We start from the raw sequence: 27,631 nt of genomic DNA on the forward strand, positions 1-27,631 counted from the left end.
TAAATAACATTTAAGGTCACTCTAGAATGTTTCCAAGTAAATTAACATTTTTAATAGGTTTACTTGATCCAAATCCTTCAGCAAACCACATAACAGAGGAACAGGCTGCAGGACTGGACAGGCCTGGGCATCTCCTGGCCGCCTCTCCCTTGAGGACTCAGGTGCCCAGGTGGATGCAGCGCCTGGCGGTCTTGATGCTTCCATGCTAATATGGGGACTCCGTGAGGCAGCACTGGGGCAAGTCTAGCCCCAGACAGGACCTGGGCTGGGGACTCATTGCCCCAGGACACCCAGCCCATCTTGGTCTGCGTTTCTGCTAGTGGTGCACAAGCACATACACCTTCGCCTTGTGTGGTGCACCGGGGTGGAGCGTTTCTGGTGTGCGAGCCCCACTCTGACAGTCGAACTGACCATCTTTTCAGAATTTCCACGGTACGAGGTTTGTCCTTATTGTCACCTACTCTGGAAGAGGCCTAGCACACGTGCGGTCCCTTAGCAAGTTATCGGCCATAGAGCTGCTGGGCTCCTACTGCCAGTGGGTGAGGGCTGGGCCGCGGGGGAGGCACTGCTGGCCCCTGCGTGCTCCCACCCACCGGCTCAGCTGGGGGCCCGGGCCCTGCACTCACTGTTGTTGTGTGTAGAAGGAATCTAGTTCATTCAGACAATTCTTTAAGTTCTAAAACAATGATATTTACAAGTAAGCAGGGTTTTTATTGTTCAAATTTTAGTTTGTTCTATTTTTAATTTTAGAACCAAAACACATAATCGAGGAGAAAAATACCCTATTTTTTCACATTCTGTTTCAAAGTGTAGATTTTTAAATGTTAACATTCAGTTAATTCAATTTAGATAAGGATTTTTTTCCTTCCTTTTTTTTGAAGAAATTAAAACCTGTGAAATAAAAATCTTACAAGGACAATGTCAACAGAATCTGAACATCTGAACATTGTTCAAAGAAAGAGTTAACAAGAATTTTTTTTGGGTTTACCTAACAAGTATTTTTAATAATCAACTTTGTAACGCCTTTCCCTAACCAAACATAAATCACACGCCGAGACAGTCACTTACTGAGTAACGGTTACTATTACTGCTTTAACACCTGTTCAGGAGATTGGGTTCTGACAGATCATTTTCAAATAAAACAACTGGATGGACAAAAAAATACACGTTGTTTTCATCTTGCTTTAATCCTACAGTCTTTTTACACTCCCCTGCTCTCAGCTGCAGCTCTGCCCCAGACGTCCCTTTATAAAGACCTGCTGGTTAGGGAAGAACGCTGCTGGTCAGAATTCCATCCTACTTGGTTAATGTCACTGCAGAGGCTTACCGTGGGGATTCTCAGGGTTTTTCTAAATTGAAAAATTAGGTACTCTACCACAGTACTCACTTTTCATCATTTGCAAATTTAATTCCACTGCTTGTAATGGGATCAAGGAAGAACCAGTCAAACCCAGGGAAGTATCGATATATCTGAAGGCGACACAGAAACAACGTGCAGAAGCGTCAATTAAAATACCCACGCGGAAAGCCAAGGTCGAGGGTTCAGACAGGGTGCTCAGGGCCCAGGGGTCACCCTGCTTCCAAGGAGACTGACCTGCGGCCCCACCAGAGCTGTGATGGGGTGCCCTTGCCCTCCTGCCCCCGACACAGACTCCCTGCTCAAGAGGCCCCCTAAACCAGCTGCGGTGGAGGTTGCCTGCAAACAGGGCTCGCACACCTCAGAGCAGCAGCCCAGACTTCCCATAGACATCAGAGCTGCCACCTCCGGAAAAATGGGGGTCCACGAAACTTGGGGAAAAAGCAACGTCAAAGAAGTAAGACTAGACAGAGAACTCTTCTGGTCTGCAAGAGAGCAGCAAGGTCAGGCAGTGGGCCCACACAGCTCCCCCAGAACACATGGCCAGCTAGGAAGCAGGGGGACAGTAACAGGACACAGAGGATCCCCCTCTGGGCCATGCTTGTAAAAGGAGGATCCAACGCCTCAAAATCCTGGCCTGTGAGGGCCCAACTTACCCTAGAATCCCCATCTGGGTCTACCTAGGTGTCACCTGGGGACGCGACCAGGGAACCCTGGCTGCTGAGCGCTGTCTGTGTGCAGGGTGCCCATCAGCTCCGCTCCTGGGAGCAGCTAGGAGAGCAGCCCTGGCCTGCGCTGAGCCCCATGTGGTGGCAATGCTGGGTGGGCAAACCATGCCATGCCACAAGGCCTCCTGTGGGTCCTGCCGCCCTTGGACAACCCAGCAGTGAACCTGGCTGCAAAGTTATCTACTTCCTGGGCAGCTCTGTAGTCAGGCCAGTGCTCAGAACTAAACAAGGATTGATTTTTAATAAAATCTGTATTCACTAGAATATTTAAATAACTTTGATGATGATTACTATATTTATTTTATACTTATTTATAGTTATTTTCATAATAATTTTAATAATGAAAATAAGTCAGTTTTTAATAAAACCTATACTTGCCGCTGAGAACGGATGGCTCTTTGCTTCTTCGCGGATGTTGGTGAAGGGAGACTCCAATATGAGGGCGTCCGGAGGCGTCTCTAGACAGACAGAGACAGACAGGGACACAGACAGGGACTGTGAGGTGGGCGAGGAGCCCCGATGAAACCTACACTCCATGGCCCCATGGAAGGTCCGTTGGAGGGGGTGGCCCCCAGACAGGACAGTGGATCCTGGGGTGCCCGCCTGGCCGGCCCGCCCCTCGGGCCCTCCCATAGGCTGGCGGATGGGAAACGCACACACAGGAGACCCTCAGGCGGCCTTGGGTCACTCCCGAGAACCATCTGCTGAAGCTGCTATCGGGAACCCGGCCCCTGGTGGTGCTCTGCCAGCTGCCTGAGCATCTGTGGGGAAGGCAGGCTTGGCCAGTTGAGGGTCTGCCTAGGCCCCGGCCTCAATGCCCAGCTCATGGGCTCTGCGCATCCATGGAGCACTGTCACCACATGGCCCGTCCGTCAGCACCCACTTCCCAGGAACTTGCAGCAGTGTCTGGGAGGCAGCAAGCTTGCTGGCCCCGTGGGCGCCCTGAGACCAGGAGGAGCCCGTGCCCGCACCCCAGGATCCATGACCCGCACAAGCCCCTACCTCGCTCACAGAGGCGCCGCACCAGATTTGTAGCCACTCTGAGAAGAAAGAAAACACCTGCTCAGTTGAATCATGTCAAAAATTATTTTAGATAACACTGCTCTAAATACTGGAAAGTGACCAGAGAAGGCGTGGGATCTGCGAAGAGATTGGTAGGGTTGTAGGGAGCGGGGCTGGGAGGACAAAGATGCCTCAGGGCCATGGGTGGGCCAGGCTGCCCCAGTCATCAGGCAACGCCTCCAACAAGGACAGCGGTGACAGCCACCCTCTGCGTGACTGAGGCGTGCCCTGCTGCCTCACTGGGAACAGCCACCCAGTGCAGCTCTCAGCTCACACCCAGTCAGTGTGGGTGCTGATGAGACAGATGGGGGACCGCCCCGTCAGCCAAGAGGAGGCTGCAGTCTGCCTGCACAGTTCCTGGAGGCAGAAGCATTTGGAGTCCGCCAGGCCAGGAGCCTCCTACCATCCCAGGACCATACGGGCATCCCGTGCAGACAGCCACAGCAGGATGACCTGCTCCCCTTCACACTGGCCTCCTCCCTGCAGGCACATGGCTCACTCTCCCCATGAGCATGAGGGCAGGCTGGGAGGCCTTGTCCCAGACACTCCCCAGCCTGCTGGCCCTGGCCCAAACTCAGCATGCTGTCCAAGGTGAGCAGCAAGATGAGAGAGGGGCCGAGGCAATCACACCCAAAGGAAAGGCAGAAGAAATAGGGATGGCTGCCAAAGGTCTAGGGGCTCTCACCATTGACAGTAGTGGCTCCTTGTAGGAACATTCTGGACCACCCATCGGTAGAAGGGATGCAAGCAGCCCCAAGCAGAACATTTGAGTGCTTCCTGTCTTGGCAGATGTAGGAAGCGAATCCCCGCTGCTCCTCCCCCAAGTTCTCCAGTGAGCCAAGTAAGGGCCAAGGGTCCAAGGGTTCACAGAGGTCCCTTGTTTGCATGTAACCAAAGCCCGGCACTCAGGCCACAGGCCACACATGGTCCACAACCAGGTGCCACTAAGGCTGAGTGCATCTGGGATGTAAGCCCCGTGCATCCTCCTCTGGACATCTCCCTGAGGCACAGTCTGGGGCTGAGGCCAGTCTGCCCTCCCTGTGGATGGAGACAGCTGCTCCCAGGACTACCCACATGTGTCTTGAGCCACTTCTTGGGTTGAGGAGTTAACGTTGCTCAAACCCTTTGTGGTCTCTCATGGCACTTCATCCCTTACCCCCTTGCCACGGGGTCAGGGGAAAAGGCTTATTGGGACTAATGGTGCCATGGGATTCAGAGGCCACCAGGGCACCCTTGGGGAGCCTGGGCTGGAAAGTCACCCCATGAAGACCTGCTTCCCCAAAGGCCACATCATCCTGGGAACTCTTACCCAGTGCCTAGGGAATGACCCCAAATATACACTGGATTGTCTCCACTTCTTGCTTTGATCCAGTCAAAAACATGGAGTGCATCATACGTCATGCCCCGCTCCGATGGCGTTCCCACTGAGTCGCCCCAACCTGGGAGAGAGCAGCAGCAAGAGGAGGAAGTCAAACCCAGTTCACGAAACCTCTTAGGGAGCAGGCCCACCCCTCCTCTTTCTCAACAGGCAGGCCCAGGCTGGTGTGGGGCAGTGGAAGTCTCACCATGACCACCCACAGCTCTATGCGTGATGCCCAACAACCCGCTCCTACTTCTCCCACCTCCTCACTCAGTCACAAGCCCTGAACCAAATGGCCATCTGAGTCCTAGTGAGCAGCTGTGTAGACGGGGCAGTCAGACACACAGACTCCTGCTAGTACTGATGGGGTATCAACCTCCCCAACACTTTGAGCTCACTGGTGGCCAGCCCAGGATGAGGGGCCAGTGAGAGCTCAGCCTGCCCAGGGGCCCCTTCAGAAGGACAGGAGCACCCCCCAGGAGCCTGCCCCCACAGTCTCCAGGAAAGGTCAAGTGCTATTGTCATTTCCAGCAGCTCAGCAGTGAGTCATCGTCAGATGATCTGAAAGCATCACAAGGTTCAGAAAGAGCAGGTTCTGCTGCATAAGCAAAATCCACTGAGCCAGCAGAACAGCCGGCCCCCCCCCCCCGCCAGGGTGTCCCAGACACCAGATCAGGGAAGGAGCCACAGGAGAGACAAGGCCAGACTAAGAGGCTCAGGGCATGGGTGGGAGACAGGAACACGAGGACAGGGAGAGACAGAGACACAGAGAGCAGAGACAGTCAGAGGCGGGGCTTTTGTCTCTAGTGTGGCTTGGAAATGCAGAGACCTGATGAGCACTGAAAAGAGGAAGTGCTGTATGGGATTTCCGTTCTCTCTTTTTTTTTCTTTCTGCTTTTTCTCCCCAAATCCCCCCAGGATATAGTTGTATATTTTAGTTGTGGGTCCTTCTAGTTGTAGCGAGATTTCATTTCTTGGTAGCAGCACAGGGAGGTGAGCAAGGACGAAGGTGCCCTGCTCAGTATCCTGAGGCCTCCAGTGTGCAGCAGGAACAGAAAACCCTTCTCAGCAGGGAGAAGAGGATGAGCAGGTGAACCAACTCCAGATCTTCATTTCAGAGTTTCTCCCAGTCCAGAACTTTCATCCTGATGGAACATTCTTCCCTGAAAGAACCATCCTGGTGGTAGGCAGAATGGCCCCCAAAGAGGCCCACGTCTTTATCTCTGGAATCTGTGAATATGTGAAGCTACCTGGCGAGGGAGAATTGAGGCTGCTAATCAGCTGAACTTGAGATGGGAAATTATCCTGGTTTATCAGCTTAAGCCCAGAGTAATCACAGTCTTTACAAGTGAAAAAGAAAGACAAAAGTGAGGCTCAGAGTGATGCAGACTCAAGGGCCCACAACCAAGAAATGAGGGCAGCCTCGAGACGCCGCAAGAGGCAAGGAACTGGAACGCCCCCCGAGAACTTCCTCAAGGAACCAGGCCTGCCAACACCTTGATTTTAGCCCAGTGGCTAAAAATTTTGGACTTCTGACCTCCAGAACAGGAAGATAAAAAATTTGTGTTGTTTTAAGACATTAAGTTTGTGGTAATTTGTTACAGCAGCAGCAAGAGGAAACTAACACGACACCCAGAGCCCCAGTCTGAGGACACTGACACCACTGCCCTCCCCCAGAAGGTCAGGGAAGCCCACCAAGGGGCTGTCAGCCCTTCGATGTTCAACTGAGGACCATACAGTGGCACACACTTCTCAGAGAGCTGCTCAGTGTTAACACAAAGCATTGTCCTGGCTCATCAAGGGAGCATGTTCTCAGCTTACATCAGAGTATGGGTTCTTCAACTCTTCAGCGGCAAGCCCTCTGATTTATTCAAGAAAGAAGAAACACTGAAGGGCAAAAAGAAGAATCTACCTTCTCTCTTAATAGTTCTTTTTCCCACTTTCATAACTTCAACAAGACAAGCTCTCCTGAGCACAGAACATGTCTGACATCCAGCTACAGATAAAGTCTGAGTGCAATAAAAAAAAAATACTCTCTACATTTAAAATGTTGCTGACGGTGTGTGCTGGGGTTCCAGGTGCTGGGGCCTCTCCTACACCGCCCCCGGTGTCCGCTCGCAGGACATGCATTGGAAGACCCCGCCCCCCTCCACCACCTTAACACACTCGCGGGTGCCACGCCTGAGCCTCTCAGAGTGAAGCCTGCACATGAGAGACTGTCGAGGAAGCAAGGGCCCGGGGCTGCACTTTCAAAAGAACGCTCACCTCTGTAGTCAAAGGTGACCACGTGGTAACCAAGGGAACTCAGCACCTGTAAAGTGGAAAATAAACAACTGGGTGACAAATCCATGCATCTCGGATCAAGGGCAACTTGCCTCTTACTAAACTCAACCCAATTTCTGTCTTTGTGCCCTGCACGCCCCACTCCCAACTGGATCTTACAGAACCTAGATGTCAACTGCTGCTACAGGACACACTGACACCCTCCACCTCAGGAATGTGGGAAGGAAGCCTCTCCTGAGGCTCAGAATGCTCAGGGCGCCATATAGCCTCCTGCAGCCCCAGAGCAGCACCTCTGCACCAGTGTGGGGCTCCCAGGCGACTCCCTCTGGGACAGACAGCCAGGGACTTGACTACCCACTGACCCAAGAGGAGGGACTCCACAGTGTAGAGACCACATCTGGGAACTCTTACTGCAACCCAGCATTTCTCAGATTTTCTTTTTTTGCTGAAGAAGATTGCCCCTGAGCTAATATCTGTTGTCAATACTCCTCTTTTTTTTGCTGAGGAAGATTCACCCTGAGTTAACACCTGTGCCAATCTTCCTCTATTTTGTATGCGGGTCACCACCACAGCATGGCTGACGAGTGGTGTAGGTCTGTGCCAAAGATCTGAACCCATGAACCTGGGCTGCCAAAGTGGAGTATGTTGAACTTAACCACTATGCCATGAGGCTGGCCCCAGCATTTCTCAGATTTTAAGCTTTCATTGAATTTTTTCTGTTATTTTTCTGCTTAAAAAAAAATCCCTCTAGACTAGGTGATCTCTCTCATTAGATCACTACTCACAGCCCCACCCAAACTCTTGCTGGGCTGTGCCCAGAGCCATGTGGAAGCTGCCAGCCTCCAACGTGACCTGAAGTCATCGCCCCAGAGGTGTGCTCCTTTCTCCTTAGGCTTCCCCAGGGCAACCTACAGCCCTTCCCTCCAGCTCCCAACCTCCTGCAGAGCCTGCACTCTCCAGAGCCATACCTGCTCTAGGTGAGAGCCATTTCTAGGAGCAGAAACTTCAAAAGGGGACCAACAGCTTTCCAAGCACTCCCCTTCACTGACTTCACCCAATCCACTCAAGGGAACAAACTTCCCAACAGCCCAGAGCAGGCCACCTGGTCAGATGTTCCCACACATTTGCTTATGTCCCTTTCTGCTGTTAGCAAATGCAGACATCCGTCTGAGAGCACGATGAGGGGGACAGGTGTGGTGGCCCCAGGACACTGGCAGCAACTGCACATTTCAGGCTCCAAGACCCAAATACCTGATGATGACGACCAAGCAAAAGTGAAGATCTGTACACCCACTCAGCCCCCTTTAACTGCGGAGGCCTTCTGGAGCTTCCACTAAGTCCCCTGTTTCTGATTCCAATGCGACCACACCCACGTGGACACAAGCGCTTCTGTGCTGGCAGAGTCCTGAGCTCGTGCCCAGCTGCTCCCTGGGCCTGCAGTCGTCTCCGTTCCTTTCACATACAACATAACACTACGGACAACTCCAAACGCCTTTTATGCAACGTCCAACATCTGGCCTAGGATCCACAAAGTCCAATCACCCTGGTTTTGAAAACTATCCCTGGAGGCAGCATTATGGGAGCACACCATGGTAGAGACTTCCACAAAAGGTGGTGCTGAAAAGACCAAAGGTGATCAACTCTGAAAATTATTAGAAGGACTCCCTTCTGCCCATGCCTCCTGGAAAGAACAGCCAGGACATAACACACGGGCATTGCTCTGTCTGTCACACATCGTGTGGTCACTGCTCTGTCCATGTGTCCACCGTGTGGGCACCACTCCGTCTGTCCTCCTACCATGTGGAGACCACTCTGTCTGTCCATCTGTCCAGCATGTGGGCACCACTCCGTCTGTCCTCACACCATGTGGACACCACTCTGTCTGTCCATCTGTCCAGCGTGTGGGCACCGCTCTGTCTGTCCTCACACCATGTGGAGACCACTCTGTCTGTCCGTGTGGGCACCACTCCGTCTGTCCTCACACCATGTGGACGCCACTCTGTCTGTCCATCTGTCCAGCGTGTGGGCACCACTCTGTCTGTCCTTGCACTGTGGGACACTGCTCTGCCCCTTACATGCCATGGGCCATCATTACCTACCTTGTAGAGCTCTACTCGGTGGTCGCCTCCTCTGGAGCATCATGGAGAAGGAAATAAGAATGGGTGTTAGTGCATCTTCTCAAAGAGGAGGCCTCAGGGTCAACACTGGAGCATCCGGGCCCTTAGTGTCTTGGTCCCTAAATCCATACAGGGAGGGTTGATGGTGACAGGTGACCTCCTCCTCAGGGTACCCTAGTGGCTCCAAGCCTGCCTCTGGTAGTACCATGCCAAACAAGGGACAGTCTGAGCACTTTGTGGATATTTCTTCATTATTTCTCTCCTTTCATTCTTGACTAGGTAATGTATATGTACAATACAAAATCCAGAAGATAGAAAAAGATACAGAGCAAGCCCCCCCGCCCCAACCCAGCATCCAGCCTTCTCCCTCAGTGTCCCAGAGTCCAGGGGTCACCTGTGTAGAAGGAAGGGACGGTGCTTCTCCACTCACACAACCACCCACAGGAATGAGCCCACACGCCCTCTGCCTCTTGCTTTTCACTCACAAATCACAAGCAGCTCTCACTATACTCTTCTTAGTGCTGGTTCCCTTCCTCATCTTGTGGCCAATCTGGCTCTTTCCCACCTGGTGTAACTGAAGGTTTGTGGCTGTGGCCAGCCTGTGCCATGTCCTTTCACAAGCGCGTGCCCCGTGTGTGGGGTACTGCTGGGTCAGAGGTGTGTGCACTCGTAATCCTGCTGATCATGCGAGGAGGGCTGTCTCCTAGCCCCTCACCCACAGACCAGTGTTTCAGTGGGCACTGCTGATCACAGAGGCTGACCAGGCTTTCACAGGGCTGGGCCTCTTTGTCTGAGGACTGCCTACCCTCTCCGGCTCTCTGTCCAGTTGTTGGCTGGTGGTCACTGGGGACAGGGCTGCGTGGGGAGAGGAAAGTGTGTTGTGGGCAGGCTCATCCTCTCCAGACTTCTCAGCTCCTTTCTTTTTTCATAACGAGCATTTTGGGCATTTCAGGTGTGTGTGTTGGGGGAGGGAGTGTCCTTGACAGAGATAAGAACAAGATGAAGGAGGAAAACAAATATAATGCAGAAACAAAAATAGAAAGCAATGAGTTTCAAGACCAGAAGGAAGTACTGCAAAGTGTTTTCAGTTATCTTTGGAAGAGTTCCTACTGGCTCTCTTCTAAATTTTCCAAATTCTCCACCGTGAGCAAAGGGAAGAGGGATTTAGAATGTAACACAATATGCGGTTCCAGCTCCCAGGGAGCCTGTCAGAGAGCTGCACGAGGAAGTCTTTGTGGGGAGTGGGAGGGAGCAGCAAACCCTTTAGTCACAACATTCCTTCAAACCTGAAGTTACAGGCAGATTTGGTCTCCCTTTTTCCAACGTGACTGGCATTGCTTAACTGAACCTTAATTCACAATAAACTACGAGGCTTTCTCATGTATAGAAAGACACTACAAGAGCTGTCTGTAGCCACCTGCTCTTTGAAAAGCAGAAGAGAAATCCGCTGTGGCTTGTCTGAGACAAAGAAAGCAAATTGCCAAATGCATTCATGATTCAGCAGCTAAGCGCTCCGTTCGCTTGGCTCAGAAACCATCCCCAGGGGCCAGGCTTCATGGACTTCCCGCAACACCTCCTGCACTGCCCTGTGCCCAGACGCCCACTGTGGCCTGCCTTCCCCCTGAGAAAGGCTTGTGCATTTTTCTCCCTGCTGGTTCTGCCTATTAAATGACCACTCCCTAGACTGCCACCATGGCCAAGGCACCAGGCTGACCCTCACTCTGGCCCTGCAGTGGCCCTGCCTCCTGTCGACTCCTTGCCAGCTCTCTCATGCATCCTAGGGAAGCTGCAGCAACAGTGACCTCCCGGGGCTTTCAAGTGATGCTTTGTTGAGAAAATACCGCTCCCCACCTCACCTGTGCCAGCTCTCCCACAGACTCTTCTGAATAAGGCTGACCCCGTGGGGTGGGAGGAGCCATCTCGAAACCAAGGACGGAAGCTCCAATCCCAGCTAGTCTGAAGGATGTGCCATTAAACTCACCCTTGAAAAGCATCTGGAATAAACCTGGGCAAGGACTTTGTCTGCAACAGACAGTATGAACTTCACTGACGGCCCAGGAGGATGCAGTAGCATTCACTGCTGGCTGACAGCTGGAAGCAGAGAACTCACACAAGTCACCCTGACCTGACAGCACCATGAGTGGCTGCAAGGACGAGCTTGTCTGTATGTGCTCAGCTGGGGTCTCTTCGATGGCCTTCCTCTGCCTTGGCCAACCCTCCTTTGATGTCAACCCTGCCCCTGCTCAGCACTCGCTGCCCCTTCCCAGGACGTGTGGCTCCTCCTCCAGCAGGGCATGCCTGCCAGCAGAAAGCTGCCTGTGATCCTCAGACTGGGGTGACAGACGCTGCTAGTGAACAGGGGACAGCTTTGCCCAGGGCACAGTGTGGCCCTCAAGTCTCGCTACGACCCCTCCCTGAGTGTGCACCACCTCCCTACTCACTGAGAAACCTTGTTCCCTAAGTCAGGGGCCCTCAGACACTTTCCCCTCTAAATTACAGGGGCAAGGATCCGGGTCACTGACAGAGACACAGCCTCCTCCATCCCACCCCTGGTGCAGCTGCAGATGAAGGGTCTCTGGACACAGCTTCCCACATCTGCTTAATGCCGGTTCCCAAGCACACAGGGCCCGGGTCCACTTGCACACAGTCCTGCTTTGCTCTGAGCCTGTGGGAACACTGCTTCCTGTCAGTTTCCCCAAACCCCACAGGAACTCTGCCTCTTCCTCTGTTCTCAGGAAGCCCCACAGTCCCACTGCGTGCCGCTGCCTCACTGCAGTGGTCAGTAAAGCCGACAGGGCGAGGACTCCTGCCCACAAACGAGCCCGCACCACATGGGCTCCTCTTCCTCACCTGGTGCCCGCGTTCCCATGCAGGTACAGGATGATGGGGTGGCTGGAAGCCAAGGCATCCTCGTACCACATCTGGTCCTTCCCTTGGGCATTCTTCCACCAGACGGTGGGGACAGTGTGCCTAGAGACAGAAGCAGGGGGCGGCACGATTAGGTGACGGTAACTGTGGACGGAACAAGTGTGGAGCTCAGGTCACAACGAAGCAGAGAGCAGGAGGACGGGGGGGCTGCGGAGGCAAACTGTCCCCATAATCTGAACAAATAACTACCAAACTCCAAGCTGTAGAGATGGCTTCTGGCAGTTTAAGTAGATTTCCTGACTTGAATGGGCCTCTGCTGGGCCACAGAGGCTCACACTGGCAGCAGTTACCTGGGGTAGAGGGACAGCTCTTTCTCCCACATGAACGGGAAGCTCTGTGAGGTAAGATCTCATCTGGATCGGTCACCAGGCATTCACCTGGGCCTAGCACAGAATGAGGACTTAATAAATACTAGCTGAGTAACATCATCTCCCCTCATACATATCCATATCTTTAAGCTGTACACAATTTAACTCATAATACACTTAAGAAAGCATCATGCTGTCATATGTGCTAATTCAGCAACATTGAGCTTTAGGAGCTGAACTGGAAGCCTGGCCATTCTTACAGCACTGTTTCTAATGTATGGAACATTCCAGAGGCTGCTCACACGCTATCCTGGAGGAGACCCACCTCTGAAGGAGGAGATGTCACAGCGGACACGCTGTGTGGATGAGCTCAGTCACATGGCTCCTCCCACCCCCAGCAAGGCACAGAGAAACTTGATCTATTTGACCAAACCCTCCTTCAGAGAGATGTTCCAGTTAATCTTAACTCAGGCCACATCAACCTGTTAATCACTGGGAGGGGTCTGAATTAATAAGGTTTTTCTGTAAAACATATTCAAATTCACTAGCAAGAATGCTTGAAAATATTAACTGGCCAATTTCTTATTTTCTAGCTCTTAAGTTTCAGCATCTCTTCCTAACATTGTGTTTGATCTGTTCCAGCAGATCACATTTTAGGTGGTTCTGACACTGTAATTATGATTCTCCTATAATTATAAATCTATGGGATGGAAAGGCACATTTTAAAGATGCTGGGAGCTGATGGGCTTCCAGTAGCCAGCCTACCCCAAACTTGGGTCTCCTGACAAAGGCCCAGAGGGGAGGGACCCTAGTCCTGCCAGGGGGAGACCTTATGCCCACCGACAGGCAGCTGAGGAGGAGGTGATGGCTCAGCACACCCCTCAGCTCTCTCTTGCACCTTTGTTGGGGGGAGGATCCAACAGGGCGCCGGGTGAAGACAGTTGGTGGACGGTGCCTGCTGTTGCCCAGGGCCCACACCACTCTCACCACAGCACAGAGCACAGATTTGGGCAGACAGCAGGCACCCACCAGCACACAGTGTGGCTGTCACTACCTTCAGACTCGCCACTGTCATCACTAAGTACCACTTTCTTGGGGGACTGCAGTGAGAGCTTTCAGCCTAAGGATTAGCACCACAAACACCCTCCCCACAATATGACCACACTACCCGAGGAAGGAGTCCTGGCTAAGCCCCATGTCTTCAAAGCACAGACCTCTATTGATTAGCAGGAAGACCAACCAATTCCCACCAAACAGGTCTGAGCAACCGCATCAACCTTCTGACTGAAGACGGAAAAGCCAAGTGCCCCACGCACACACACTTGTCAGCGAAGGCTGGATTAAATCAAACCAGAACTGATGAAAGGCTCTGGGCCAGCATCAGCCCCTAAAAGCCAAAGTTGCCCTTCTCCCTGCAGGTACGCCCAGGCCACTCTCAGGAGCACCTGAGCTTCCTCAGAGTCCACAGAGAAGCCACTCAGACACAGTGGTATCTGAGACGGCGGGGAGGCTTCATGGCACGAAGGAGGCCCAGCTAGATAAAGGGCAGGGGGACTCAGCTCATCTGAGATGAAGGAGAAACGCCACAGGAAGGGCGGTCAACTGTAGTTGTCTGGAAACACCCGCTTGTCCAAAGGAAAAACCTTAAAAGATATTCCAAGGAGACAGAGAGAAGTCACGGAGCTTAGGTCTAATTTAAATTTATGGCTAAAAAGGTACATACTAAGAAGACAGTGAACATCACCATTATCAACGGCCCAAAGTGCTGCAGGTGAAGAGAAACCACGCTGTTCCCAACATCCACACATTCCCTTCTCTGGAAAGAAAAGGCATGTCTCAACCCTGCACTGGCGAGTCTGTGCTCAGCCTCTCTGTTTCCAGCTCCCCCCTGCCCCCTGGAGATAAGGCTCTCCACAGAAAACAATCTGGTTCACCAAGCCTGCGCTGTTGGAAAACCCCAGACGGGAGTGTGCTGCCATCTGTCAGCGCTCCATTAGGGTTGGATTTACCTGAGATCTCTGCTTTGGAAACAGAGCGGACAGGCAACAGGCAACAGTTTCAGAGGCTGCCATCAAGAACAACACTGGCCACACCACATAGGGCCCCCCTGCCTCCCAGAGAGCCTAGAGGGCAGGCGCTTCGGCCCTGCAGCCATGTGGCCGGACACTCACCAGACTCCAATGGTCACGTCTTCCTCTGGCTGGAGGTAGTAATTACAGGTGTGATTCAAACCTTGATCCTGCGGTTTTTTCAAGTCAATGAAATAGGGAACCCTCACTGTGGGGGAAAAAGAGATGGAAACCAGGATTAGCGGGGGTGGACAGACACACACGCACACACGTGCACATGCACACAGCAGAGGCGAAGCTCTTAAAAAGCGCCACTCTTTTCCAATGCAATACTACCAGGTGCGCCAGGCCTTCCAGCCTCAGGCAGGGGTGTGGGTGAGCCTGAGCTGGAAGACTGCAAGAGCATCTACAGATCCTCCAGCAAGGGACAGGTCTGAGTAGAGACAGACCCACTGAAGGTCGTTCAAGATGTAATATGCAAACGAAGGAAGGAAAGATCCTTGAGAGGTCTGAGGGAGCACCTGGCCACGAGAGAGCCTAGAGACAAGGCTGACAAGGCCTGCGGAAGCAGTTCAAGTGAGCTACAACTGAAGGCTGGAGCCGGGTGGCATCCAGCAACAGTCCCAGAGACAGTGGGAAAGGTGACAGACGAACAGTGTGTTCTGGAGCTGCGGCCCCAGGACTCAATGAATGTGGGTGTGAGGCAGTTAAATGGGATTCCGAAGTTTGTGGGGCTGTCCCTTCATGCAGAAAGGACAGTGGAAGACACGGTGTGGGTGCAGGGAAGCAGATGGACCCAGAGGACCCGTCCAGAGCTGACACCGTCGAGTGGAACAGGGCAGCAGGAGTCCTAACCTTAACAAGTAATCTGCACAGGGCAGGATTCTGTGATGCACCCACACTATGGAAACTGCTGGGGCCATTGGACAGAGATGATGGAGACCACTGACCTGAGGGAATATCTGTGGATTAGAGGTAGGTGAGAAGAACAGGGAAGGAGCGGGAAGATCACCATTTGTGCTGCACAACCCCATATTGTTATTGCAAAAACGAGCAAACAACGTCAACATCAATAACACCCATGTGTGGCTTGGAAAGAAATATAGAAAGACATACTAGGCTACTAACAAGGGTTCAAAGCATGTGTGTGCATATGGGGATGCTTAATTTTTCCCTTATGTATCATTGTACTTTTATTGCTTGTGGTAAAAACAATTTTTCAAGATATATTTAGTTGAAAACTGAAAAACTTAAAAAAAAAAATTCAAAACTGTGAGGTGGATTTACTCACTTTATAAAACAGCAACTCCCAAAAGGGGTAGAGACAAAGAGCAGTGTGGTCTTGACTTCTAGCCGATCCCACCTTCTACAAGGAAGTCACACATCTCTTGACAGTTTTCTTTGGTGAAGAGAGTAGTTTCATTAAATAACCTCACATATCCACGTGGCACAAAAGCCAAATGTGTTCATCTCCCACTACTGCCCCATCCTGAGTTACACCCATCAATCTCCCACCCCAGGGCCTTTGTACTTGCTGTCCCCTCCACCTGAATGGTCTATCCCCACATACCTGCACATCTAGCTCTCATTCTTCGAATGGCACTGCAGCTCAGTATGCATTTGCTAAAGAAATGAAATATCTGACTCATGAGGACATGGGGATACACACATGCTCCTTCCCCAGAAACTCCCTGAGCATTTCAGACCATGCAGGGAGACAAATTCTCCCTCCAGGGCTGCTATCTATACCTCCAGCTTCTTACTCCCTCTCTTCCCCAAGAAGTAGGTTAAATTTTTTAAACTTTATTATTATTTTGTCTCAAAAGAAAAATGGCACCAAAGGAGGCGGCATATTTCCTGGTGTTGCACCGGGGGTTCAGTGGCAGAATCCTCGCCTGCTGCATCTCCTGGTGCTCCTACTGCTCTGGTGCAGTGTCGTGCGTGCCTCCCCTCAGTGCCTCTTCTAATAGGCACACCACCCAGAAACAGGCTGGTGCGAGTGCCCTTTCACAGCTCTTGTGAAGCCACCAGCTCATATGTGATCGAGCTGGGGGTTGGTGCCCAGGCAACCTGAGTCCACAGCCACGCTACTGACTCATTGGATAAGAAGTGAGCAAAGTACACTGGCTCTGATTCCGACTGGCCCTAAAGGCCCTTGTTATGGGTTGACTGGTGTCCTCCCAAAAAGACACATTGAAGTCTTAACCCCAGCACATCAGAAGGTAAGCTTATTTGGAAACAGGGTCCTTAGAGGGTAATCAAGCTTCAGTGAGATCATTAAGTGGACCCTGATCCAATGTAACTGGTGTCCTTATCAAAAGGGAAATTGGGACAGAGAGACCAGGACAGAAGACAATGTAAAGACACAGGAAGAAAGCACCCATGTGACAACGGAGGCAGAGACTGGGGCGGTGCAGCTACAAGCCAAGGAACAGCAGAGATTGCTGGCCACCACCAGAGGCTGGGAAGAGAGCAGGGGGATCTACGAGAGTCTCAGAGGGACCGCGGCCCTGCCGACACCTTCATTTTAGACTTCCAGCCTCGACAAGTGTAAGAGAATAAATTTCTGTTGTTTTAAGCCACCCAAGTTGTGGTATTTATTACGGCTGCCCCCTGGGGAAGATGCAGCCATGCTCATGGGTTCTGATTCTACTGTGGCAACAGGACTCAGAGAAGGATCCTGACCAGAGAGAAGGCCTAGGCCTGGAGAGGCCTCCCTTTCTCACGCTGTTTCAGAAGCAGGTGCCCGCTCCTGCCATCTCCATTCTGTGACTTCGTTCCCCTCTGTGGAAGCTGAAGGCTGCAGCTTGATGTGCCAGTTCATCATCTGACAAATGTGAGGGGAAATGACTTCCTCAAGCAAACTCTGAGTATCCAAACCCAGTGCCCACTATCAACTCCCCACTCATAGCCACTTAATCGATTCTGCTCCTGAGGCTGGAATTACCCACCCCCAGTCCCCATGCCAAGCAGAAAGTGGGTGTCATCAAGCCCTGAGGGCACTTGGCTTCTGCTGGCTCTACTTTCAGGTCTCGCTGGTCTGTGTCTGGAGAGAAGGCAGCCAAGCTACTTACACACTACCCCAGAGCTCTGAGGACTCCCTACCCGTGAGAAGTGCTTTACAAGGATTAGCAGCTACTGTCAAAAGCTTCCAAGCCCAAGAAATCTAGGAGATGAGAAGCCAGATTCTACTCTAGGATAGCCTTACTCCACAAAGCTTGTCTTCCAGTTTACTTTTATTTATGTTTTAGAAACAACCATGAAAAAGGAGGCAATGAATGTGCCAAGAACAGCTGATGCCCCCCAGGTGCCTCCCCTCCCACAGCAGTCCCTTCGGCTAGTAGAAGGCCCTTGGTCAGCCCTGGTGGTCAGACTGCCCCAGACTGTGGGGGCCAGAGGAACCACCAACTGGTTCTAAGTTAGCAGAAATGCCACAAAGCAAAGCAACTGGGTTAAGGGATGCAGGAGACCCAGGCTGGCCTGAGGAGGGCTGTGGGATCTGCCTGGGCCAGAACATATCTTATTCCTTCTGGCTGGTAATAGGTGGGGAACCAGGCCCTCTGACCTCCTGTGTGATCACATCCCTTGGCCCCATGACTCTGGAATGCTGGCTCGAGCCTACCCTCTGGGCCTCTGCTTTATCTACAGGGTTGGAACAGGGACCAAGCACACGGCCTGCTGGCAGCCCACTGGGCAGGTGGCAGGGTCAGGAGTGGGGAGCCCAGATCAGTGACCCAGCTCCTCATCGCTATCTATTACACATTACGCCTCACAGAGGTTATACAGCCCGAGAACCCAATGCAAAGGGTCCTGTGCCCACAGGCCAGCAAGGCCCATACAGCCGCTGGGACCCAGGCCTCTGGCTTCTCCTCCTTCCTGTTTTGCATTATCTACTCCCTGGCAATGTCATCCTTTATCAGCAACCACAAACATCAACGGGCATGATTTAGAAAGGATCCTGCACAAACAGTGCTCAGAGAACAATCACTGAATCAATACGTGAATAAATGGAGAACCACCTCCTCTGTCTTCCTTTTTTCAGCTGTTCTGCAAAACATCTGATAGGGTGAGAGGCTGAAACTACTTAGCAGTAAAGGACATTTGTGAATGCCTGGAGACTTTAAGTTTGGGGTTACACCTCATCCCAGTCACTGAATGAGGAGCAGGCCTGACAGCGTGCAAGAGGCGGGGTGCCAACAACGGGGGCTGGGAGGGCTCTCTGGGCTTTATCAAATTCCAACTCAGCGCCAGGGGCTGGAGGGGCTTCCCAAAGAAGAAAAGAGATAAGAAGAAAGCTCTCAGGGCTTCACAGGGACTGCTAAGGGGAAGGAAAAAGAGGAGGCTTATGCATTGTTGTCCTGGACAAGGCTGACGCGCGTTAGCTGGCCTTTTGCTTTAAAAACAAATACATAATTCATATATGTAACCTATTTCCAAAAAAGGCCCAAGGCAACGTGCAGAGAGAAGCAGTTCTGTGCAGGCCTCTGAACCAAAATATTCATTTCTACTAGGAGATGGTTCTAGATCTGAGGGCAAAAGAACTGCCGAGAAGCCATATAGACTGAAGACCATAAAATGCTGGGTATTAACCCAGCATCGCTGGGATGGAGTCAGACTGTTGCACGCGAGTATTGAAAAGCACATATATTTACGTTTACATGTACAGACTCAGAGGAGGCCAGCAGGAAATAAATGACAACGTTAATTTTCTCAGAGCAATTTTCATTTTCTTCTTCAGTGCCAGTCAGGGCTTCTCAGTTAATCTTTCCTTTGTTTTTAGAACGACCATGTATTTTTTACTATGAAAATATATTTAAAGTAGAATAATGTGTTAGATCATAGGTGCTATGCTTCTTCTAAAGCTTATTTATCTGATTTATAAATTTAGTTTCAGACAGATTTGCTGTGAACTTAAGAATATATTCTTTAATCATGTTTTGAGGCCCAAAAGATTATTACACTTCCTTTAATGTCCAGATGGAAATTCACAGGCTGATGATACACATGTTGAAAAGATAAGAATGGAGGTGCCACCCCAGCACACAGGCCCTCCAGCAGCGGGAGGTGAAACTGTCAAGTCACCACAGGGCAGTGCTGGGGACCCCCACCTCTCTGCAGGGGAGGCGGCACAGACAGTCAACTAAAAACCTCCTTTGAAAACTCCCCTGTAGGCAACCCCATTCCTGTGCAGCAGACACATGGGAGGAAGGAATCAGGGACAGGCATCTCCCTGGGGGGCTCGGAGCAGACTCACTGCCCAAGCCTACCCCTCCTCTTTTGGGCTACGGGGGGCTGGGCCAGGAGAGTCCAAAGTTCTGCTCCTGGGGAATGTCCTGCCACTTCATCAGGAAACCAACAGAACAAAGTGTGCAGGCTGTGTCTGAAGCAGTCCAAATAAGTGATCTGAAGAAAATCACCTCAGTTCAAATATTTGCTGGGACTCTATCCCAAGATCAGCGCCCACATGCACTCGCTGCCACAAAGGCCTCTGCCCAAGTCCCCAGAGGCCTGCACAGCCTTTCCCTTTCGGGAAAGCCGGGCAGACTCCACTGAGGCAGGCCGGCCGTCCTGAAACCTGCAGCCACGTAGCTCCGTGTTTACGTGTAACCCAAACTCTCTTCTGTGCTGGACCAACAAGGGACAGTTAAGGGATATTAAAGTTAGAAAAACAAAACTCCCTTGATTTTAGAACACTGTTAGTTCCTTTTAAGTTTATGCTTCTCACAAGTGGCAAAAACTTAGATGATAAATTCCTAGAAGTTCAGCTACGTTTCTGTTAGAAAAATCAAATGCCTCTGAGTAGACTACACGAATTTTACAGCTATTTTAAGACACCACATGAAAAACATTTTCGATTTATGAAGTATTAAATATCGACCTTACTATTTCTACTCGTCCTCCTACTGTTCCTCTTAAGAAATCCCCTTTTAGCCAGCGACTTCCAAGCTTCTGTGAGTAAGTCTATTATAGACGTAACACCCCAAACTCGTATGCCCAGGCGCTGCAGAGCCTGGAGCACTTGGGTCACTACAGATGAAGGGTCTGGAGCCCTGTGACATGTCCGCCCCCAGCACCACCTATCCCTCGCCTTGCTTGCTCCAGCCCACAGCCACACATGGGCCATGTCAACCTCCTGTCCACTGTCCTCTCCCAGGTCTTCAGGCTCTTCCTCCTCACTCCTCTCTACCAGCTCCCCTGCGGCCTCCACAGCATCAGCCCAGCTTCCAAGCCTCCAGCTCCCAAACACACAACGTTCAAACCACTCTCTGCAACCAGCACTGCCAGAGACACACATAGCCACCTCGTCTGATCCAAACGCTATCCACAAGAGCACACACACAGCCACCTCAGCTGTCTAAACGCTGTCCACAAAAGCTGCCTCGTCTGGTTCAAATGCCGTCCACACCCAATTTGAAGGCCAGCACTTATGAAACACCTGCTGTGTGCCAAGCACCATGTTCTAGCCTCAAACCCCTCACACCTGCAGACAGCAGTGCCTTCCCACCTGGCCTCACCTGCAGGTGTAAAACGATGCTCCTTAAAAGGGTTATTGTCAGTAACCATATACCTGGGAGCTCTACACCTTCTGTTCCATAAACCTGATACTTCTGCTCCTTTCTCCTCCCACTTGCACAAAAGTAAACAAATAGCATGAAGGAAAAACCACCTTTGGAACACACGAGGTCCTAAGTTAACTTAAGGAGACTACACCACCTATAACGCCAGCATACAATTCCACAGAAACCCAAGTATGTCAGGTTTTTTTTTTAAGGAAAAAGAAGTCTGATATTTTTTCTTTTTTAAAGAAAAAGAGCCTAACTATTATTATTTTTTTTAGTGGTCATCTTTTCTAAGGACAGTTTACATCCTAGACCGCACAACTGACAAAGCATCTGCAATACAACAGCTTTGGAAGACTGTCCATGTGGTACCATTTTTCCCCACCTAAGCCGAAGAGCAAGCCCCAGCCACGCAGTAGTCACCTGTGTGCACCCACCAGCCCTGGGGAAAAGCACCCTCAGGACAAACAGCCTTCAACTGGGAAGGGGCACGAGGAAACTTCCTGGGTAATCAAAATGTTCTATTTCTTGATCTGGGTGAGGACATAGAAATATATAAACCATTATGAAAATGAACTCAATAAAATTAAAGGAAAAATGGACACAGAGCACTTACCGAAATTCAAGAAAATCAGTTTGGCCTGTATCCCAGGACACAGTTTGATGAGAAACGGAATGGCAAAGTACAACCCCAAAACAAAGAGCAGTATCTTCCTCAGTCGGAACCACAGGCCCTTTCGCCTGCAAGAGGAAAGAGATGACCAGGTCACAGGCAGTGGCACACGAGTGCTCTAGTTTATTAACAGTTGTGATCAACATCATTAACCAAGACCCACACACGCTTTTTCCCCACAACAATATTGCCAATAACAAGTGTGGCCTCCCACATGCTTTTGTTAAAATAATTATTTTAGTCTTTTAATTTGAGCTTAGAACTCTATTCGTGGGGGAGGGGTAAAATTTTTTTCCTGGAAGGCAAAAAAACAGTCTTGCTGATTTCCTACGCTTGCCCTGGGATGAGAACACAGCACAGGTATCAGATCCTCAGAAAGCGCCCAACCTGATGTCAGACCATAGCTGCAACTTCATCTCAGAAGAGAGCGGCTGCCTCTGGGCCTCATGATTGCTCTCCTGCAAGCCAGCCACAGGAGTGGGTTACCCATGAGCGACGAGCTCCTGGTAGAAAGCACGTACATCAACAGAACCTGCCCAACAAGATTCTAGGAGGGAGCAGGGGGCTGAAAGCAAAGACTGTGGCTGTCACTGCGTCCTTGCATTTTCGAGTCCCTTATGGCACCACCCACTGGAGGCCCCTTCTCCAGGCACCTCAGGCCAGGTCACCATCCCAGGGTCTCAAGACCCTCTCATAATCCCTAACCAGCTCCAAGACTTCCTCATCCTCTTCCTGGTTCCCTTTCAAAAAGGCCCCTAGCCCAGAGATTCTCAAACTTCTTGGACTAAAGGCCTCTCTACAACTAAAAAATTGAAGACCCCAAAGAATGTCTGTTTATATGGTTTATATTTATTACTATTTGTTATTTGAGAAGTTAAAACAAAGATATTTAAAAAATATCTATTAATGCATCTAATAATAAAAAACCCATTACATGTTAATATAATTAACATTCACTATTTTAAAAAATGACTGTATTTTCCAACACAAAAACTTTTAGTGAGAAGAGTAGCATTTTTTAATAAATTTCTTTAAGCCATGCAAGCTTAACAGAAGACAGATGGACTCTCCTTCTGTTTCTATATTCAGTCTGTTGGGGTACCACCCATCCTGGAGCACCTGGAAAACACAGTGCTCCACGAGAGAATGAGAGTGGACATAGCAAATCACATCTTTGAGTCATTATGAAAACTGTCTTGACCTTATGGACACTCTGAAAGGATCTTGGGGACTCCCACGACCTTCCGGAGCACCCTTGGGAACCGCTGTCCTATCATATCAAGTCTAAACCTCATATCAAGGGACTGTTTCCAAGAAAATATTTAAGATGGTTTTAAAAATATACCTGGAACTGCCGACACATGCAACAATACAGATGAATCGCAAATGCATTATGCTAAATTAAATAAGACAGTCTCAAACGACTACATACTGTATGATTCCATTTATCTAAAATTCTAGAAAAGGCAAAACTATAGGGACAGAAAAACAGAATAGTGGTTGCTGGGAGGTGGGGACAGAGGGAGGAGATTGTAAGGGGCACAGGGAACTTTTGGAGTGATGAAAATATTTCTATCTTGATTGTGTTAAACAATTGCATACACTGTGGTAAATTTTAAGAAATGTAAATAATACCTCAATAAAGCTGATGACAAATATGCACATCTGATAATGGAATTCGTCCACTCATTCACCCGGTTTACTCAGGGTCATTACTGAGCACCCAGCACTCTTCAGGCGGTGGACAGTAAGGGCAGCAAAGGAGGGCATCTACATCCGTGCCCTGCTCTCAGCTCAGTGAGGCAGACACAAGGGCTCTGAGAGAGGCATCTGGTGCAGGGTAATCTGACTTAGTCTGAGCTGCCAGGGAAGGGGTCACGGGGAGGAAACACTAAGTTAGGAATACAGGAGTTAACTAGATGATGTGGGAAAACAGTTTAAAATGGCATCTTAAATTTCATGCACAATCTGCCCTTTCAATGAGGAAAGGCGCATAATACTGTGGTTAAAGGTGACGGCTCCGAAGTTGGATGATCTGATACCAACATCCAAGCTACCACTTACTAGCTGTGCAATCTTGGGCAAGTTACTTAACATCTCTGAGCCTTGGTTTCCTTCCTGCATGGTGAGCATAAAAATGGTGCCTCCTTTGCGGGGCTCCGGGAACGATTACACATAATAATGTAGATAGAACGTGCACACGAGTCCCTGGCACCAGGTCCACAATATATCTCAGCTGCCATCACGATCTTTTTCTTCTGTTGGAGCAAAGAGCAGGGTCTGGGCACAGTGAATGTCCCTGAAAAGTGGGAAGTTGAGCGTAATGTGAGAGGTCCGAAGAGGCCAAGGATTCGGGACTTTATTCTGAGAGAAAACAGAGAGCCCATCAAAAAGGAAATAGCCTGCAGTCAGAGGCAGGACCACCAAACGCTGGACGCAAAGCTTGTGTGTGGGTCTCTGTCTCAACCACCGTGGCCACTCCTGTATCCCCCCAAAACTAGCTCACTCACCTGCAGCGCCCACATAAACCTCTGCCCTACTGTAAGGTGTTCAGACAGCCTGCAAGTTCACGCCCTGAGAGAAAGGAAAGCAGATGTCCACACAAAGACTTGTTTGACAGTATTCATGGGAGCCTGGCCTATGACAGCCAGACACCGAGACAACCACAACGTCCAGACGGCTGACTGGGCAAAGAAACCACGGTGTGTCCTCAGCACGGAACACTGCACAGCAATAAAAAGCAGTCAACTATCGATACGCGCAACCACATGGATGAATCTCAAAATAACTACTGAGGGGAAGCAGCCAACGAGATGGCCAGATCACAGCAGACTCTTGCTTTGATATATTAGTTCACCTCAAGAGTATTCCTAGTCATTAGTAAAGTCAGTATTTTCTTTTCTGGGCTATGTCAAAGTGAGGCTTCTCCCATAAACGGTGGCTTTTCACCTTCTTTATATTTTGAAATAGTTTATATAAGATGGGAATTATCTGTTTCTTCCAAAGTTAAAAGAATTTTTGAAGAAGCAAGAAAACAACATCTAGGGAAAACTTTTTAATTTTCTTCATTTCTTAAGTAATTGTTACCCACTTCTTGTGACAATTTAGTTAACATTCTCAGAAATTCCCTTAGTTGCAATCTTCACTTATTTCTGGTAGTACTGCTATCGACGTAGTTGCTCCTTGCTAGAGCCATTCACTGTGCTTGGTCACTGACAAGACTGAACGCATCCCGCACAGCTGAGGGACAGCGTCGCCTCCATCTAGTGCCCGCATGCGGCCTGGTATCATCACAGAGGTCCACCTTTCTCCACACTTCACACATCCATGTGCAAAGGAGCAATTTTTGGCATAGCCTGTACATGATTCAGTGTGCTTTTCTCTAAGGGTTACTCATATTATCAGCATCATAAACAAATAGCCAGAATCACCTGTCATGAAACAGAAGGGAACTGTAAAAATGAACACAATGGATGAACTGAGAGCCCAGCAACTGCACTCGGGCATTTACTCCAGAGAAATGAAGGCTTATTTTTATGCAGGAATTTGTACACGACTGTCTATAGCAGCTGTGTTCGTAACAGACATAACCCAGACGGCTTTCAACAGGTAAATGGATAAACTGCGGTCCACACAAACCATGAAACACTGCTCCACAACAAAAAGGAATAAACTACTGATCATGTGACAAGCTGGATGAACCTGGGAATTTTGCTGAGTCAAAAAAGTCCATCAAGAGGGGGCAGAGCAAAATGGCGGGGTGAGCTGACCTGGGATTCTCTCCCCTCCAAAATACAACAAAAGATTGGAAGAACTGAATTTCAGAGAATAAACATAATGCCAGCTTGTTAGAGACCTACAAGACCAAGAAGGCAGAGATCATAAACCTTGCTTACACCCTCGGAGGCGCTGGAACGGTAGGAGAGAACATCGCTCCCTCCCCTAGAGTCTGCGATTGCTGCGGCACGGGTCGGGAGGGAGCGGGGGAGGGGCCGCGCGACCGGGGGGTCATCCAGGACTCCTGCCGCTGATTCAGTGGAGACCCGCTGACAGGGGGGAAAGCTTCCGTCCGCAGGGATCCCATAAATCAAGGGCCTTGGGAGACCAGAGAACAGAACTGATCTGAACCCAGACCGGCGCATGTGAGTAACAGCTCCTCCCCCCTAACAAAGCCAGTGGGCGCAGCCATCTTGCCCCAAGGCGGAGAGCTAACACGCCGCTCTCGACCCCCATCTAGTGGCGACAGACTGTAACTGCAACTGAATTCTACCACCATGCGAAAAAACCGCTCCTCTACCTTCCAGCAATTTATAAAAGCCCCAGACCAGAAGGAAAACAATAAAAACACAGAATTAAGTCCCGAGGACTTGGAATCAGGTAAACTAAGTGATAATGAATTCAGAGCAGCTATAATCAAAAAACTCAATGAGGTAGAGAGAAAGAGAAACAAGCCAAGTTCTGGAGTTACTTCACATAAGAGATTGAAATCATAAAGAAGAATCAAACAGAATTACTTGAGATGAAAAACACAATGGACCAGATAAAACAGAATACGGATTCCCTGAATGCCCGTGTAGACAACCTAGAGGAGCAAATCAGCATAATCGAGGACAGACAGGCTGAATGGCGCCAGACAGAGGAAGAAAGAGAACTAAGAATGAAAAAAAATGAGGAAAATCTCCAAGAGATAATGGATTCAATGAGGAGTAAGAACATAAGGATCATAGGAATTCCTGAGAATATGGAAAAGGAAAATGGAGCAGAAAGTGTGCTTAATGAAATTATTGAAGAGAATTTCCCAAATCTAGGGATCAACGGAGAAATGTGTGTAGAGGAGGGTTTTAGATCTCCTAGATTTGTCAATGTAAAAAGACCCACCGCAAGGCACATAATAGTAAAGTTGGCAAATAGGAATGATAAGGAAAGAATACTCAGGGAAGTAAGAAAAAAAAAGAGAATAACCTATAAAGGAGCCCCTATCAGACTGTCAGCGGATTTCTCTACAGAAACCCTACAAGCTAGGAGAGAATGGAGTGATATATTCAAAGCTTTAAAGGATAAAAACCTTCAGCCAAGAATACTCTATCCAGCAAGAATTTCCTTCAGATATGAGGGACAAATTAAATCTTTTCCAGACAAACAAAAGTTAAGGGAATTTGTAACTAAAAGCCCTCCACTACAAGAAATCCTCAAGAAGGCTCTCATACTTGAAAAAAGAAAAAAGGGAGAAAGGGGACACAATCCACAGACTAGGGAGATCGATGGATAGAACCAGAACAGGATAGCAAATATTGAACTATAGCATTAGGGTAAAAATAAGGAAACTACCAAAACAAGGACGATCTTAGCACTCTAACTACAAATTAATAAGACGAGTTGGAATAAAAAATGAAAATAATTATTTAGGAGGGGAAGAGAAAAGGGTCTAAATCAGTATTGGTCGAGTAAGTAAGAGACCAACAGAGAATAGACTATATTATACACGAGATTCTAAATACAAACTTCAAGGTAGACACTAAAATAAAGTACAGAACAGAGTCACAAATCATAGATAAGGAAAAATCTAAGAAACCCAGCATAAGAAATTGCAGTATTAAATGGGTAGTCTAAAGCACACAGGAAAAGAAACACAGGAAAACAAGATAATGAGCGACAGATTGACAGCATGAAGTCCACATGCATCAATAATCACTCTCAATGTGAACGGATTGAACTCTCCAATAAAAAGACACAGAGTGGCAAAATGGATTAAAGAACAAGATCCAACAATTTGTTGCCTCCAGGAAACACACCTCAGCCCCAAGGACAAACACAGACTCAGGGTGAAGGGGTGGAGGACCATACTTCAAGCAAATAGCAAGGAAAAAAAGGCAGGTGTTGCAATTCTCATATCAGACCAAGTGGATTTCAAAATAAGACAGGTAAAGAGAGACACAGAGGGACAATATATAATGATCAAAGGGACACTTCATCAAGAAGAAATAACGCTTATAAATATCTATGCACCCAACACAGGAGCACCAAGATTCATAAAGCAACTATTAACAGACCTAAAGGAAGATGTTAAGAACAACACGATAATAGTAGGGGACTTCAACACCCCACTCACATCAATGGACAGATCATCCAGACAGAAAATCAACAAGGAAATAGTGGAGCTGAATGAAACACTAAAACAATTGGACT

General features: G+C 49.5%; 1 protein-coding gene across 4 annotated transcripts in view; it reads right to left on the minus strand.

The window, feature by feature from the left end:
- The window catches only part of ABHD12 (abhydrolase domain containing 12, lysophospholipase), an 84,881-nt gene that overhangs the window by 3,514 nt on the left and 53,736 nt on the right, over positions 1–27,631 (minus strand). For all 4 annotated transcript variants that reach the window (XM_070588942.1, XM_070588940.1, XM_070588941.1 and 1 more), the window contains 9 exons: positions 21,389–21,513; positions 14,315–14,420; positions 11,758–11,877; positions 8,890–8,920; positions 6,773–6,818; positions 4,457–4,586; positions 3,088–3,125; positions 2,464–2,543; positions 1,388–1,470 (listed from right to left, as the gene is read on the minus strand). In XM_070588942.1, coding sequence (XP_070445043.1) covers positions 1,388–1,470; positions 2,464–2,543; positions 3,088–3,125; positions 4,457–4,586; positions 6,773–6,818; positions 8,890–8,920; positions 11,758–11,877; positions 14,315–14,420; positions 21,389–21,513 — 759 coding nt within the window. The remainder of the gene's footprint in view (positions 1–1,387; positions 1,471–2,463; positions 2,544–3,087; positions 3,126–4,456; positions 4,587–6,772; positions 6,819–8,889; positions 8,921–11,757; positions 11,878–14,314; positions 14,421–21,388; positions 21,514–27,631) is intronic.

Source organism: Equus przewalskii, chromosome 21, assembly GCF_037783145.1.
Source record: "Equus przewalskii isolate Varuska chromosome 21, EquPr2, whole genome shotgun sequence".
NCBI classification, from domain to species: domain Eukaryota; kingdom Metazoa; phylum Chordata; class Mammalia; order Perissodactyla; family Equidae; genus Equus; species Equus przewalskii.